Here is a 13,115-nt window from a genome sequence, read left to right as displayed (position 1 = left end):
GGTCCCGCGGCGGCGAGGGCGCCGATCGCACAGGGAGGAGCTCGCTTTTTTTTTTTCTTTTAAATCATACCTTTTAATTTTCTGTTTGCAAAGAAGTAAAAAATAGCAAATATGTAACCCGGCAGCTCTGTGAGGCCCCAAAAAGAAGGGTCCAGAACGCTAGGTGGGTAAGTTTGGTTTTGAAAAACATAAAACTTCTGTATTTTCCAGTCCCTCCCCGCTCCGTAGTGCGGAGTCGAATACATTTTCAGATCCTTTTCCTCAACCAGATCTTTTTTCTTGGTAATGTTTGATCATTATCTGACAGAAATTACTACTGATGTCACTCAGTGAACGGCTTAGCACTGACCATCGGCTTAGTGTAGAAACGATAAGAACAAGACATGAAAAGGTCAACATCTCCAGGCAGACACTGAGAGGTGCACAGGAGTTATGTGAAACTCATTCAGAACCATCGCGACCTTCTGTGTGACTTTTACTTCAGCGTTGCTTCATTTCACAACCATGTGAGAAAATACTCTAGGGTGATTCACTAGGACACATCTTTTTTATCACTAATTTTTACTTAGAATAATTTCAGCTCGGCAATGCCAAGAGAGTTTCTCAGGATTATCTGCTAGGAGAGTTCGGGCAGACCAATGAATACAATGCCCTAAGTTGATTTCAAATAGCTCCCAAACATATTATGTAGTCAGAATGTAAAAGTGTTGCAAATATCTTTACCGTAGACCTTAAAAAGTTAAATTTAGGTCAGGTAAACTTTAATTAAGTCTTTATTTAAGATAATTCAAGAGCTGGAGTTAACATTTTTCTTTCAGATTCGTATTTCCTTAACATGAAAAGTCAACAATGAAAACAGAATAAGTTATTTTATTACAAGAACAAAACAGACTTGCTAATTTTATGTCTACTTTCACCCATATTACAAATGCAAAGTATATATTATCATAAGATGGAAGTTACCAAACTCCAAGATATTCTGCATAAATGAAATAAACTCAACTTCCAAAATTAGCAAGTAGAACATTAAAGTATCTACAGTCATTATAAATAGTGTAAAGTACATGCCATATCTACAGTGTGGGGAGAGTATAAACATGTGAAAATGAGTTCTTAAGGAACAATTAGAATGTTTGAACAATTTAAAATATTAACAAGGGTACTCAAATACAGAATCAACCAAAACATTTATTTTTTCTCTTTTTTCAAGAAAAACTGTCGAGCTTCTTCCCAGGCCTGCTGAGGAAATCTGTTAGCCAGCTCAAGATAGTCTTGGGAACCAAGGCATTTCCCTGAGAGGGGAAAAAAGAGAAACAAGTTAAATAAAAGAGGGTTAAATTCTTTGAAGATTCATAAATTAAACTTATTTTGATATCTGAGTATAAAATGGAGATATCCACTTCAAATAAACCATGACACATTTTAGGTAAATAAGGTGACTGATCTATGTGTATCAATCTATCTGTAGTATAAAATATATGACATATATTTTAACCACAATCCAGTTTGTACTTTAACATATTCAGACATTAACCCCTATATAAATTACAAAAAAAGATGTTTTTGGACTCCACAATGAGAAAAAAATTAGCAACGAGGCAAGCACAGTGGTGCACGCCTGTAGTCCCAGCTATTTGGAAGGCTGAAGTCGGGGGAATGCTTGAGCCCAGGAGTTAGAGGCTATAGTTTGCTATGATCGCACCTGTGAGTAGCCATTGCACTCCAGGATAGGCAACATAGAGAGACCCTGTCTCAAAAAAAAAAAAAAAAACTAAAGTGACAGTCCTATATTCTATCCTTAAGTCAGCCATGAAAGGGGAAAACTGTATGTAAATGATGACGTTTTCTGAAAGTCTATTTAATTTAAAACATGAATGTAGTTTAAGGATATCTTTAAAATTATTCAAATATGGCACTGCCTATCTAACAAAGCAGTAGGAATGAATGATAGGAGCTTTACTGGCCAGTGACGTAGGTAAAGTAAACAATCGCAGCTAGACAGGCAGTAGGTATTTGAAGACCAAAATTCTTCCTGGGCAATAGGAATGTGGTATTACCAAGAGCTGCTTTTATACTTAAAGGTTTACCTGGACAATGAACTCAAAATATCTTGAGACATTTTATGAGGACTTAATCTAGGCAAAAGGGGAGCAAATATCCAAGGTGCAAACTGGCAACTTAGTGAGGCATCATCATTTAAAAAAAAAATCAAGCAACATATTATGAGCTGTCATTAACATAGTGATGACCCCTTCTGAGCAAAGGAGAGACCAATTCCCCTTTTGTGTTCTGTGGGTTAAGCCTACTGTAACTGGGGAAAGCATGAAAATCAGGGAAGATGGTCCCTTGGAAAAGAAAGAAGGTTGAGACTTCCACAGGCCTCAGTCCACCAAGCAGACAGAGGCAGCTTCTGGAACTGTGTCTTCCAGACAATGTAACAAATTGTGACTCATCTTTATGATCAGGAGAAAGAGTAAGAAAAAAATGCTTATACTTCTTAGTGGCAAACAAAACAAAACAAAACTGCTGTACAATTGAAAATAAATACATTAGATTTTTCTAAGCATTTTAATTTATTCAAAATGAAATTGTTTTGTAAGAACAGTAACAGATTTTGCTGATTTCTCTCAAGTATCCTCCAGTAGTTAAAACAAAACAAAACAAACAAAAGGGCTGTGACTGGGTCAGGGCAGAACTGAACTTGCAGACTAATTCTTGCTCAGACAGATGGTACCGACAAGGATGTTGACTTAAATTTCTGAAAAGTTGCATAGCTTTCTGTTTAAGTTTTCTGGGTGCCTGAGTCAATAAAACGTCTTTTTTTTTTCATGATATTGTAATAGCTTTAGTTATATTTTATTCTGTGCACTTTTCAACACCTGTCCACCGTAGAGGACTGTGTGTGTGTGTGTGTGTGTGTGTGTGTGTGTGAAAGAGTCCAAGGTAACAACCCCACCCCCACCAAGTAAGGGTTTCTTCGTGGGTGCCCTAAAGGGTCCTGCTGGGAGTGTACCTCTAAATGGCCACTTTAAAGACTATCAAACTAATGGAAGAATTGAAGAAGATCTGGATTAGGGTCTCATTCATCAGAGATGCTGTCATAACAGCCAAAGAGCAACTTGTACTTCTCAATTACAGTCTGGGTAGCAGAATATTTAAAAAAGTAAAAATGCAGTAAAAATTCTAAATCTCTAACTCTGATCACAGCAAACACCCCAGCAGGAATGCTATAGGAAAAAAAAAACAAAACTTGTAAATCTTTTTACCTGGACTTTGCCAATTAGATGACTTTTTCTCTACGTAAAACAATTATTTTCAAAACAAAAGCTCAACTACTTGAACTTAGGGGGAAATTGTGGGCTACTATTACTGATAACTTTATTCTGAACATGGATAAGGAACCAAACCTATGTGATTTCAGCATTTATGTGAGAAATGTGGGCCAGTATTAATGATCTGGCTCCTGTATTACAAAGCAGCTCTTTAGTAATTATTCACCTTTAATATATCTTGCATGAAATGATTATAAATTATACAAAGATATTTGTGCTTTTCCTTTACTCCCATAGATTTCTATACATATTTGGATGCATTCATGCTTCATGACAAAATTGATTTCTTTACTTACTGAAATATACTTGGTATCTGAATCTCAAGTATTTTTAGGTTATGTATAAAATTGTACATATAATGTAACAGTTGCAGAGGAAAGGATAAGAAAGATGTCCATTTGGCCAACAAACACATGAAATTTAATTTCAATAGAGACATACCTTTGGGTTGGTAAGGCTGGTTTTCTGCTTGACCTGGAGTCTGTGCCAAATCCTGTATGAGGAGAGAAAAGTGTTTTTCTATCAATGCTATGAACAGAGAATTTCACTAAGGGTGGCTTTAAATATACTTCTGATTCATGCAGCCACTTTTGTATGAATATTTTGGGGCCCAAATATAAAAGCTGAAGAAACTGATGTTACGTAGTCCAGGTTCTCATAAATTTAAACCAAATAGTAAAGACTTACATCTTGCTAAATTATCACCAGGGGACAACTTGCTGCCTACTTTGGAAATTACAACTTTTTATCTAATAAACTAAAATTTAAGCCAAATTTACTATCTTAAAATATCAACAGATTTTAATCATTTTTTTAAAAAGTACAAATATAAAAGCCCTATGTATTCTGCAGCTAAATCTTAAGGTCTGGTAATTTTGCACGTAGATGGAAAATGAAAAATGTAATATAAAATATGTAAATCTTCAGAAACCTAAGACAACCAGCTGCTATTTTAATATTATTTTCTAGTAACTCAGTTACAATGTAACACATAGAGACCTTGAGGAACCACGTTATAAACTAAAATCCTATCTATATTCATTCTCTTGAGCACAATTATTTATAGAAAAAAAAACTTGATTTAACCCCACAAGTCTAATATGCTATCTAAAATAAACAATATATGAAATTTTTTTAGCATTTACAAAATTTATGTTACAGATTTTTTTTGTAATAGAGAAAGGTAGACTTAGTACTTTGTGATCAATATCAGATAAACACAAGAAATATATATAATCTTTAGATCCTGATATCATTTGTATCATTATAAGTCATTGTCTATGCAGCTGAAAACATAAGGAACTAAGCTGATACACATGTGAAATTGGTTTCGCTCAAACATCACTGTCTTTGTTGAGGCCTCTCTGCCCACATCATAAAAACCTGCGCATCATCTCCCTGAAGTCCCTAGCTACTTTTCCTGCCTTTTCTCCCCAGCACTTATTGCCATAGCACTTTGCATAGTATCTGACATACTATTTGTTTTACTAATTTTTTTTTTGTCTTTTGCTTGACTCTTCTCCACTTTAATGAAAGATCTGTGAAGGCAGGAATTTTTATCTGTTTTATTTGTTGCTGTATTTGCAGTGCCTAGAGCAGTGCCCAGCACACCTTACACACTGAAAAATTAACTGTTCAATAAAAGAATGAATAATCCGAATTTAGAAAGAGCACACTCTTAAAATTATCCATAATGTATTTGTCTTTTCTTTTTTTTTTGATGGAGTCTCGCTCTGTCACCCAGCTTGAAGTTCAGTGGCATGATCTTGGCTCACTGCAACCTCTGCCTCCCAAGTTCAAGCTACTCTCCTGACTCAGCCTCCCGAGTAGCTGGGATTATAGGTACCCACAGAGATGGGGTTTTACTATGTTGGCCAGGCTGGTCTCAAACTCCTGACCTCAAGTGATCTGCTCACCCCGGCCTCCCAAAGTGCTGGGATTACAGATGTGAGCCACCACACCTGGCCCATAATATATTTTCTATTTAATTTAATCCTAAGGCTCTAAAAATATATGAAGAATCCTAAGTGTTGATATGATGTTATATACTGTAAAATTTTCTTAAGATATTAACTATAAGACAGTTTTTGAAATCCATATTTGTAGATCTAAATATCTAACTTTTTTTTCAGAAAATAAAGTAGATTCAAATAGAACAATTAAGCCAAAAACAAAACTTTTCTAACATAATTGATCTAGTTGCATTTATTAATTATCTAATACAGGATGGTTTGGAAAACATAAACTTTGAAATGCTGTCTAAGATGAAGAGGGCTCGGAGAACTCCTTAGCTATCCTCTAGTTCCCAGCCAGCTGGGCACTACCATATCCTTTTGACAGCGATAGATGTATATTCACCAGAATATGGAAGAATACTAATACAGAACTCTGCTTTCTGTTTCATTATTCTGAAGACCAGAAAGTACTGTCTACTCATCACATGTGTGTCATGGAGCAAAAACACATCTTATGGTGGAACATTTGAAAGAAATGGGAGATTTTCAGCAAATAATGCTCTACAATGACACAAAGAAATTCAAAGGATGAGTTAGTAGCAAATGTTAAAGTATAGTCAACTTGGTTTTTCAGCTGAGTTAATTTAGATGTGGAAACAGTACTTTGCTACGGCACTAATTCTGATTCTAGCCCTACAGAATTTAAAATATAAGGCTGTACTTAAAAGTTGTTTTACATTAAAAAAATCAGTATAACAGGTTTTTATTTTACACATATATGAAAATCATATTTATTTAAAAATGTACAAATAAACTAATTTTAATTCATCTTTCTTCAGCAATTATCTATTTCCTATAGTTAGAATAAAAGCAAGATAAATACGATAGTTACAGCCTTAAAGAAGTCTGGCAGTCTTTCAAAAACATTTCCTGAATACGGGTTACCATACTCAGGAACTGGAAAAGTATCCTTTCTTTGAAATCCTCCAAGTAGAAATTATACAACACCCAATCGCAGTTCCAGTAATATTTCAGAAACTATGCTGATATTTTAGAAATTAATTTTGGAGCACATAAATATGTGAAGATTTTAAAAGGTATGGAAGGCAGAAATAAACAGCTGGCTTACTTTTACATTTCTGTCACATTAGTTTACACATAAAGCTAGACAATTAGGTATAATGTAGAAGGTACCTGAATGAAAGTGGCCAGTAAAACACAGCTCATCTCTTGCTCCAGAATGATCTTGTTCTGATGGTTGTTGTAACAAGCAGCGATAAGTGAAGGGAACAGTACTTTGATCAGCCGTGGGTCACTGAAATACTGGAAGGGCAACTGGCAGAGCTTCTGCAGCACTGTGGGGTGGCGGCCGGACTGCACGATCACCTGAAATGGAGGAGCGGCCCAGGTCAGCTGCCAAAACGCCCCAGCCTGTCCCTCACCCGCCTGCACAGTGTTGTCTAGAACCATGGAAAACATGCTGAAGGAGTGTAAAGAAAAAGACTCCTAACTCCATACCAGAGCTTAATTTAAGTGATACTTGAAAAGAGGAGAAAAAAAAAATCTCATTTCCCAACTTAAGGAAAAGATCCTGAAAGTTTTGCACTCATTGAAAAGTTATTATAATCCACGATGAAAAGTGTAGCTGCCGTGGAGTAAGGACGCCTATGAAATAGATTCAGAATGCACATTGCTTTAACAAAGTGCTCCCCACGCCCCCTTAAAGCAGAGTAATCATATTCCCTAAAACCTGCAAAGAGCTCACTCGCAAGAAAGTAAGGCCCTGCCCACTGCAGTCTTCCCCTAGCTTAGCTCACTGAATACACTCAATGCAGACAGATCTATTCTGTATGCAGGCAGGTCCAAGAAAGAAGGTAATTCTAAGGAAAATGGGAACAGTTTCAAAAAAAGTTATAGGCTCCAAAAGACCCTTCCTCCAATCTATACTTCTTATCTTTGTTTCCATCAGTGCCACTGAGTCTAAAAGGAGAATTGTTTAGATAAATGAGACTGTTGTCTTGAAGCAGTCTAAGTTTACAACTGTGTACATTTAAAGAAATAGGGCAATGCAACGAATGGGCTTGCAGGGAAGCCGTCTTAATTTACTCCCTAGGCCTCCATGATAAACTAAGAAATGTCAAAATTAGATCTGTTTCAAGTAACCTTGATTAGACAGTTCTAATATGAGAGGGCTGGGTGACCCAAAGCCCACTTCATGGTATAGGAGGAAGCTCCTAGAAGGTTAGGAACACTGTAAACCTAAGGTCAGAACTGTAAATTGTACTTGGAAAAACACAATTTTACAGGTACACACTCAGACAGGACTACATTCAAATTAAAACCAGAAGGACAGAATGAAACAGCAGAGGCAGGAGAAACATAAATTACAGGGATTTACAAGTTTTCAAAGTACTTTTAACAATACTTCAAGAACACACTCTCAGATGATAATGCAGTTTAGTTTAAGAACAAAATCAACAAAGTAATAGTTCACATATTTTCATTCAATAGCTAAAATGACATCAAAAGCCTTTAGAGACTGTTGATAGGGACTTGTTAATACCTTAAAATCCAGAAGGAATTTTAAAGACTTGCACTGTGTGACAATTCAGCACATGGCTATGTGCTGCCATTTCTGACTCTGGCTGAGAAGAATATGCCCTATCATTTACTTTATTGATAAAGGCATTTACTTAAATCTTTATTTTAACTATTAGCTACAAATTTTGTAACACAGCCAAATGTTCACCACATTAGAATTTATGATGGTATGATTATTAGAAGTCTTCTTTTTTTTTTCCCTCCTTGGACAAAAATTAAGAACAAGTTTTTTCTTTAGAACTTCACTGTTAAAACGCTATTATTGGAAGATTTGCTAATTGAAAAGATATTACACTGGCCAGTCTGGCTGGCGCAGGTACAATGTTAAAGACAACTCCTGGTGCTTGGCATATCAGCACAGAACATGAAGAGCTTAACTGGAAGTTACTCCATTTGGGCTCCTGAACCTCACTGGGGTGAGGCAGAGCCCCTTAGGGACCTGTTGGTTCCCTCAAGGAACAGAGCTAGTTATCAGCTGCCATTTACAGAGCGAGTTTACAGAGATGACCAGCAGTGCAGTGAGATGACTTGCCAGAAGCCATTACTTTTAAATCCCTGGACTGCAGAAGGTGCAAATGGATGTAGGCAGTTTGGTTACCTTGGAGTTCTAAGGAGCTTTACCCATTGGACCACCTATGACAGGACTTAACCAGGCTACAGGTAAGGAATCTACTAGGACTGATGAGAACCCCCAACCCTACCACCCCATGGCTTGGTTATGAGCCAGAATGGGACATCTAGTCTATGCTGTCTTTCCAACATTTTAGACATTGTGGAGACAAGATCAGGAGGTTCAGGAAGGGGCCAGCCCACAGCACTAACACTCAGTGGGCTAATTCAGGTGGGCTTGTGGCACAGAGGGTGGCAGTCTGATGTCATGAGCACAGATGAACCGTCAGCTGAATTGGACTAAGCACTACCCTTTGGGGCAGGGGGCAGGACTGGGAATGAAAAGAGCCTGACCTTAATGATCAGGGTTTTGAGTAGGGTTGTCTTAGGGGCTTTTTGAAAGATGAGATGACAGCAGGGCTCAGTTTTATTTCATGCCACCATTCACTCTCAGGCCTTAGGTGGTAAAATGTCACTTGGACTGCTTGAGCTTTCCAAAGTCAGTGGAGTCATCATGGGATATGAGAGTCTTGCTCAATGAACAAAATATGCATAATTAAGAGACATCTCAGATTTACACTATGGTGTTCTCTCCATTTGCCTTACTGATGGAGCTGTTACTAAGTCAATAACTGTTGGTCTGTCACCTTTGTCCAGACAAAGGGCTGCCCATAAGTCCTAAGGCAGGCAGGCACCATCGTGAGCCTGGCCAGCCACCTGCCTCATCTTTCAGAGTGCACAAGGCCAACACAAACATAAAGGGGCTTCCCACAGAGCCTCCTTCCTAAGCACTGCACCAATGGCAGGGAATGGACTACCTGTAGATTTCTTTGGTGGCCACACTCATCAGCTAGAGAGCAAGTAGGGAGCATGCATGGCCTCAATAATAATGAGAAGCAGTCTTTCAAATATGATGCCCACCTTCAGATGCACAGTAGGGCTCTGAGGAAATCAGTGGAATTTCCAACAACATTCAGATCAAAAGACATTGAAATGGAACCTTGTTCTTGGATGTGATTCTTAAATAGGTGCTAACTAAAGAGCTAGGAGATCTGGGTTCTTTTATTTATGTACCAACTGGCTTTGTGACCCTGGGCAAATTGCTCCATTGCTCTGGGTTTTAAGGTGGTGAATTTAAAAAGTAACTTTTTTATTGACATCACACACACACACACACACACACACACACACACCCCTATGGCCACTCACCTACCTCGCTTAGGTGAATAAGCTCAATTTTCACAAAGTGTATACACCGGTGTCACCAAGTACCCAATTAAGAATGAGAATATGACCCAAAATGCTGGATCTTTAAATATATTCTTTTTGACATACAAATGGCCAACAAGCATATGAAAAAATGCTCAACATCACTAATCATCAGATGAATGCAAATTAAAACCACGATGAGATACCATCTTACACCAATCAGAATGGCTCTTATTAAAAAGTCAAAGAATAACAGATGTTGGCGAGGATACAGAGAAAAGAACGCTTATATGCTGTTGGTGGGCATGTAAATTAGTACAACTTCCATGGAAAACAGTATGGAGGTTTCTCAACCAAAAATAGAACTACCAACTGGATATCTACCCAAAGGAAAATAAATCATCATATAAAAAGGATACTCACACTTGTATGTTTATGACAGCACTATTCACAATAGCAAAGAGATGGACTAACTTAAATGTCCATCAACAGATGACTGGATAAAGAAAGTGAGGTATGTATGTGCACATATAAATACACCATAAAATACTACTCAGCCATAAAAAAATGAAATCATGTCTTTTGCAGCAACATGGATGGATCTGGAGGCCATCATCTTAAGTGAAATATTCAGATAGTCAAATACCACGTTTTTGCCTGTAAGTGGGAGCTAAATACTGTGTACACATGAACATAGAGACTGAAAGAACAGAAATGGGAGGGAAAGGTGGGAAAGTGGGAGGAGAGTGAGGAATGAGAAATTACCTGATGGGTACAATGTATACTATTCAGGTGATTGTTACACTAAAAGCCCAGACTTCATCACTATTCAATATGTCCGTGTAACAGAAATACACTTGTACCCCCTAATTTATTTAAAAAAAAAAAAAGGGAGACACACATAAAAATAAATCAGTAAATAAATATAATCTTTCTCACTGAAAATTACATTCCTACATTTTGAATTTGGGACAAATCATATGGAAACTCTTTGACTAAACAGAACACAAGAGAGAGTACTTCAAGGCTTCCTTGGAGCTATTCCTGATCATTCTCTGGAGAGAAGACCATAGGTGCATAGCTCCCCTTTTGGTCTTCAAAGCAGAGGCTAGTGGACACCTGGAAACCGTACGTGAATTTTCAGTGGAGGGAATAAGTTTATAGATTCAATACAAAACTATCTTAGTTGGCTTGGGTTGCCATAACAATATACCATAGACTGGGCCACTTAAACAACAAACTTATTTTCCACAGTTCTGGAGGCTGCAAGTCTGATATCAGGGAACCAGCATGGTGGGGTTGGTGAGGGCCTTCCTGGTTTGCAGACAGCTGCCTTCTTGCTATGTGCTCACATGGTCTCTCCTTGGTGAGTGCATTTAGAGAGCGAGATCTCTCCTTTCCTTTTATAAGGCCATCAGTCCTATCGGATTAGGGCACCACCCTTACAACCTCATTTAGTTACCTCCTAAAAGCCCTATCTCGAAATACAACTACACTTCAGGTTAGGGCTTTAACATATGAATTCTGGTAAAAGAGTTCAGTCCATAGCACAATCCTGATCATTTCTCATCAACCTCAGCCGGAATTATGTTCCATTAGAAAGGCTACCATCTCTAACCAGGTGCACTTCAGAGTCAGTTGAGTGGCTTTTCCTGGGCCAACTGTCTCTCAGTGGCCATAAGCCATGAAGCTACAGCTCAAGAGTGCTGGTGTTAGGCAGCCCCGGGCTCTAGGTCTGGCTCTGCCCCCTGATCTGCCTATAGTCACTTAACTAATTTGAGCCTTAGAGTCTTTATAAAATAAGGGTAGATGGCAGCCTTCAGGATTTAGATGAGGATCCAGTGAGACAGTGTCTGTGACCATAAAGTACAGAACAATGTTAATTATGAGTGTTTGGTTAGCTGACCAGTTCTGCTGCTCTGAGTCTTCTCCTGCTAGACCTGAAGCCCCCTCCCAGTGTGAGGCTTCCTAAATGCTTTCGATCATCTTGCCCTCCTCCCCATCACCCCAGCTCCATCTCTCCATAAGGACTACTCTTCAGAGCACAGGGTCTGGCAGAGGCAGGCTCCACTCTCTGGCTGGGACTCATCAGCAAGTTTCATGCCACGTGGGAAGCCATTGCTGAGGTCTCTCCCTGGCCCTGCCTGCATGAGAGAGCTGTGCAAACAGTGATGGGGCTGCCAGCCAGGATCATGCAGTGGCAGAGTAGGAAATGTATTCTGACAGCTCTGAAAAGAAAATCCAGGAAAAGCATGATCCAAGAAATACAGGTAAGTGGTACAAAGAAACAGTGGCTTAACTTACTGTGCATGTGTGTGTTTTGAGGCTGTTGTGTTAGACTTGTCAACCTGAAAACAGAGCAGGAAGAGCCAAAGCTAATAGGCTGGTGTTGTGGGCTCCTGATTGAGAGCAAGGATGAGCTTCCCTTGAAGCACTTAAGGAAATCCTTAAGCCCAGGAAGTCTTCCCAGGCAGCACAGCCAAAGGCAGCCTTTCTTTTTCAACCCAAAGACATGGTAGCAACTATCACATAACTAAGTGTGTGTAGCTGAATCCCAAGTTCCAGAAGGGCAGGAACTATGTTTTTGGTACTGAATCTTCCATTGCTCTGCTGAGGGCTAGGCACTGAAGGAGGGCCTCAAAGTTACTGGAATGAATGAAATAAAGTGACAGGGGACCCCTAGTTAACAAACTAATTGGTGCCTTGCCTTGGGGGAGAATCATATCACACCTTGTCTCATGAAATACAGATGGCATGTTTTGGGTTGAAGGCTTCAGTGGTGTCTACATCACCTTAGGTCTGCACATCAAGTCCTTGAAGAATAGATTTTGTGATAAGCTGTCTCTTACCCTAGAAGGAAATTAGGATTAGAATCCTCAGGATCCTGGGCACCAACTCAGGGATCCCTGGTCTGGTTATAAGAAGAGTTCTGGAAAAGCCTCCTCCTTTTGCAGGTATGGGCAACACTGGTGTTTCACTTGGTATGAAGGAATTCAAGGCCTTCTAGGACAATGCTTTGCCAAAACCTCAGTTAACACAGCAGAAAACCTGTTACTGGCAGAGATGGTACTCAGTAGGCTATAAAGCCCCTCTACCTACATTATCCAAGTCTCTAAACTCTGAAATGGGCAGACAGGGATGACTATACTCTTACAGTGGGGAAACTAATGCTCAGAAAGTTCAAGAGAGCTTGTCCCGGGTCCTCCAGCTAGTCATTGGTGGAGCTGGGCTTAGCAATCTCTTATTCCGAATGCTGGATTCTTTCTCACCTCAAAGGCCCATCTACAGCCACTGGACTCATGAGACCACTCCTTCCTGGGCAGAAGGGCTCTCTGTCACTAGGCCTGAACTCACTTCCATGACTGGCTGCCAGCCAGCTTCTTGCATGGCTCTGCCAGCCCGGATGAAG

At 39.1% G+C, this 13,115-nt stretch overlaps 1 protein-coding gene across 6 annotated transcripts in view; it reads right to left on the bottom strand.

Moving 5' to 3' along the window:
• Positions 1–750: 750 nt before the first annotated feature.
• Positions 751–13,115, bottom strand: part of SCAPER (S-phase cyclin A associated protein in the ER) — a 591,234-nt gene continuing 578,869 nt past the window's right edge. For all 6 annotated transcript variants that reach the window (XM_032176146.2, XM_058428043.1, XM_058428044.1 and 3 more), the window contains 3 exons: positions 6,482–6,673; positions 3,774–3,825; positions 751–1,292 (listed from right to left, as the gene is read on the bottom strand). In XM_032176146.2, coding sequence (XP_032032037.1) covers positions 1,189–1,292; positions 3,774–3,825; positions 6,482–6,673 — 348 coding nt within the window. In that variant the 3' untranslated portion in view covers positions 751–1,188. The remainder of the gene's footprint in view (positions 1,293–3,773; positions 3,826–6,481; positions 6,674–13,115) is intronic.

This window comes from Hylobates moloch, unplaced genomic scaffold (genome assembly GCF_009828535.3).
Source record: "Hylobates moloch isolate HMO894 unplaced genomic scaffold, HMol_V3 SCAFFOLD_14, whole genome shotgun sequence".
Classification (NCBI taxonomy): domain Eukaryota; kingdom Metazoa; phylum Chordata; class Mammalia; order Primates; family Hylobatidae; genus Hylobates; species Hylobates moloch.
This window is presented reverse-complemented; position numbering and strand designations above follow the sequence as displayed.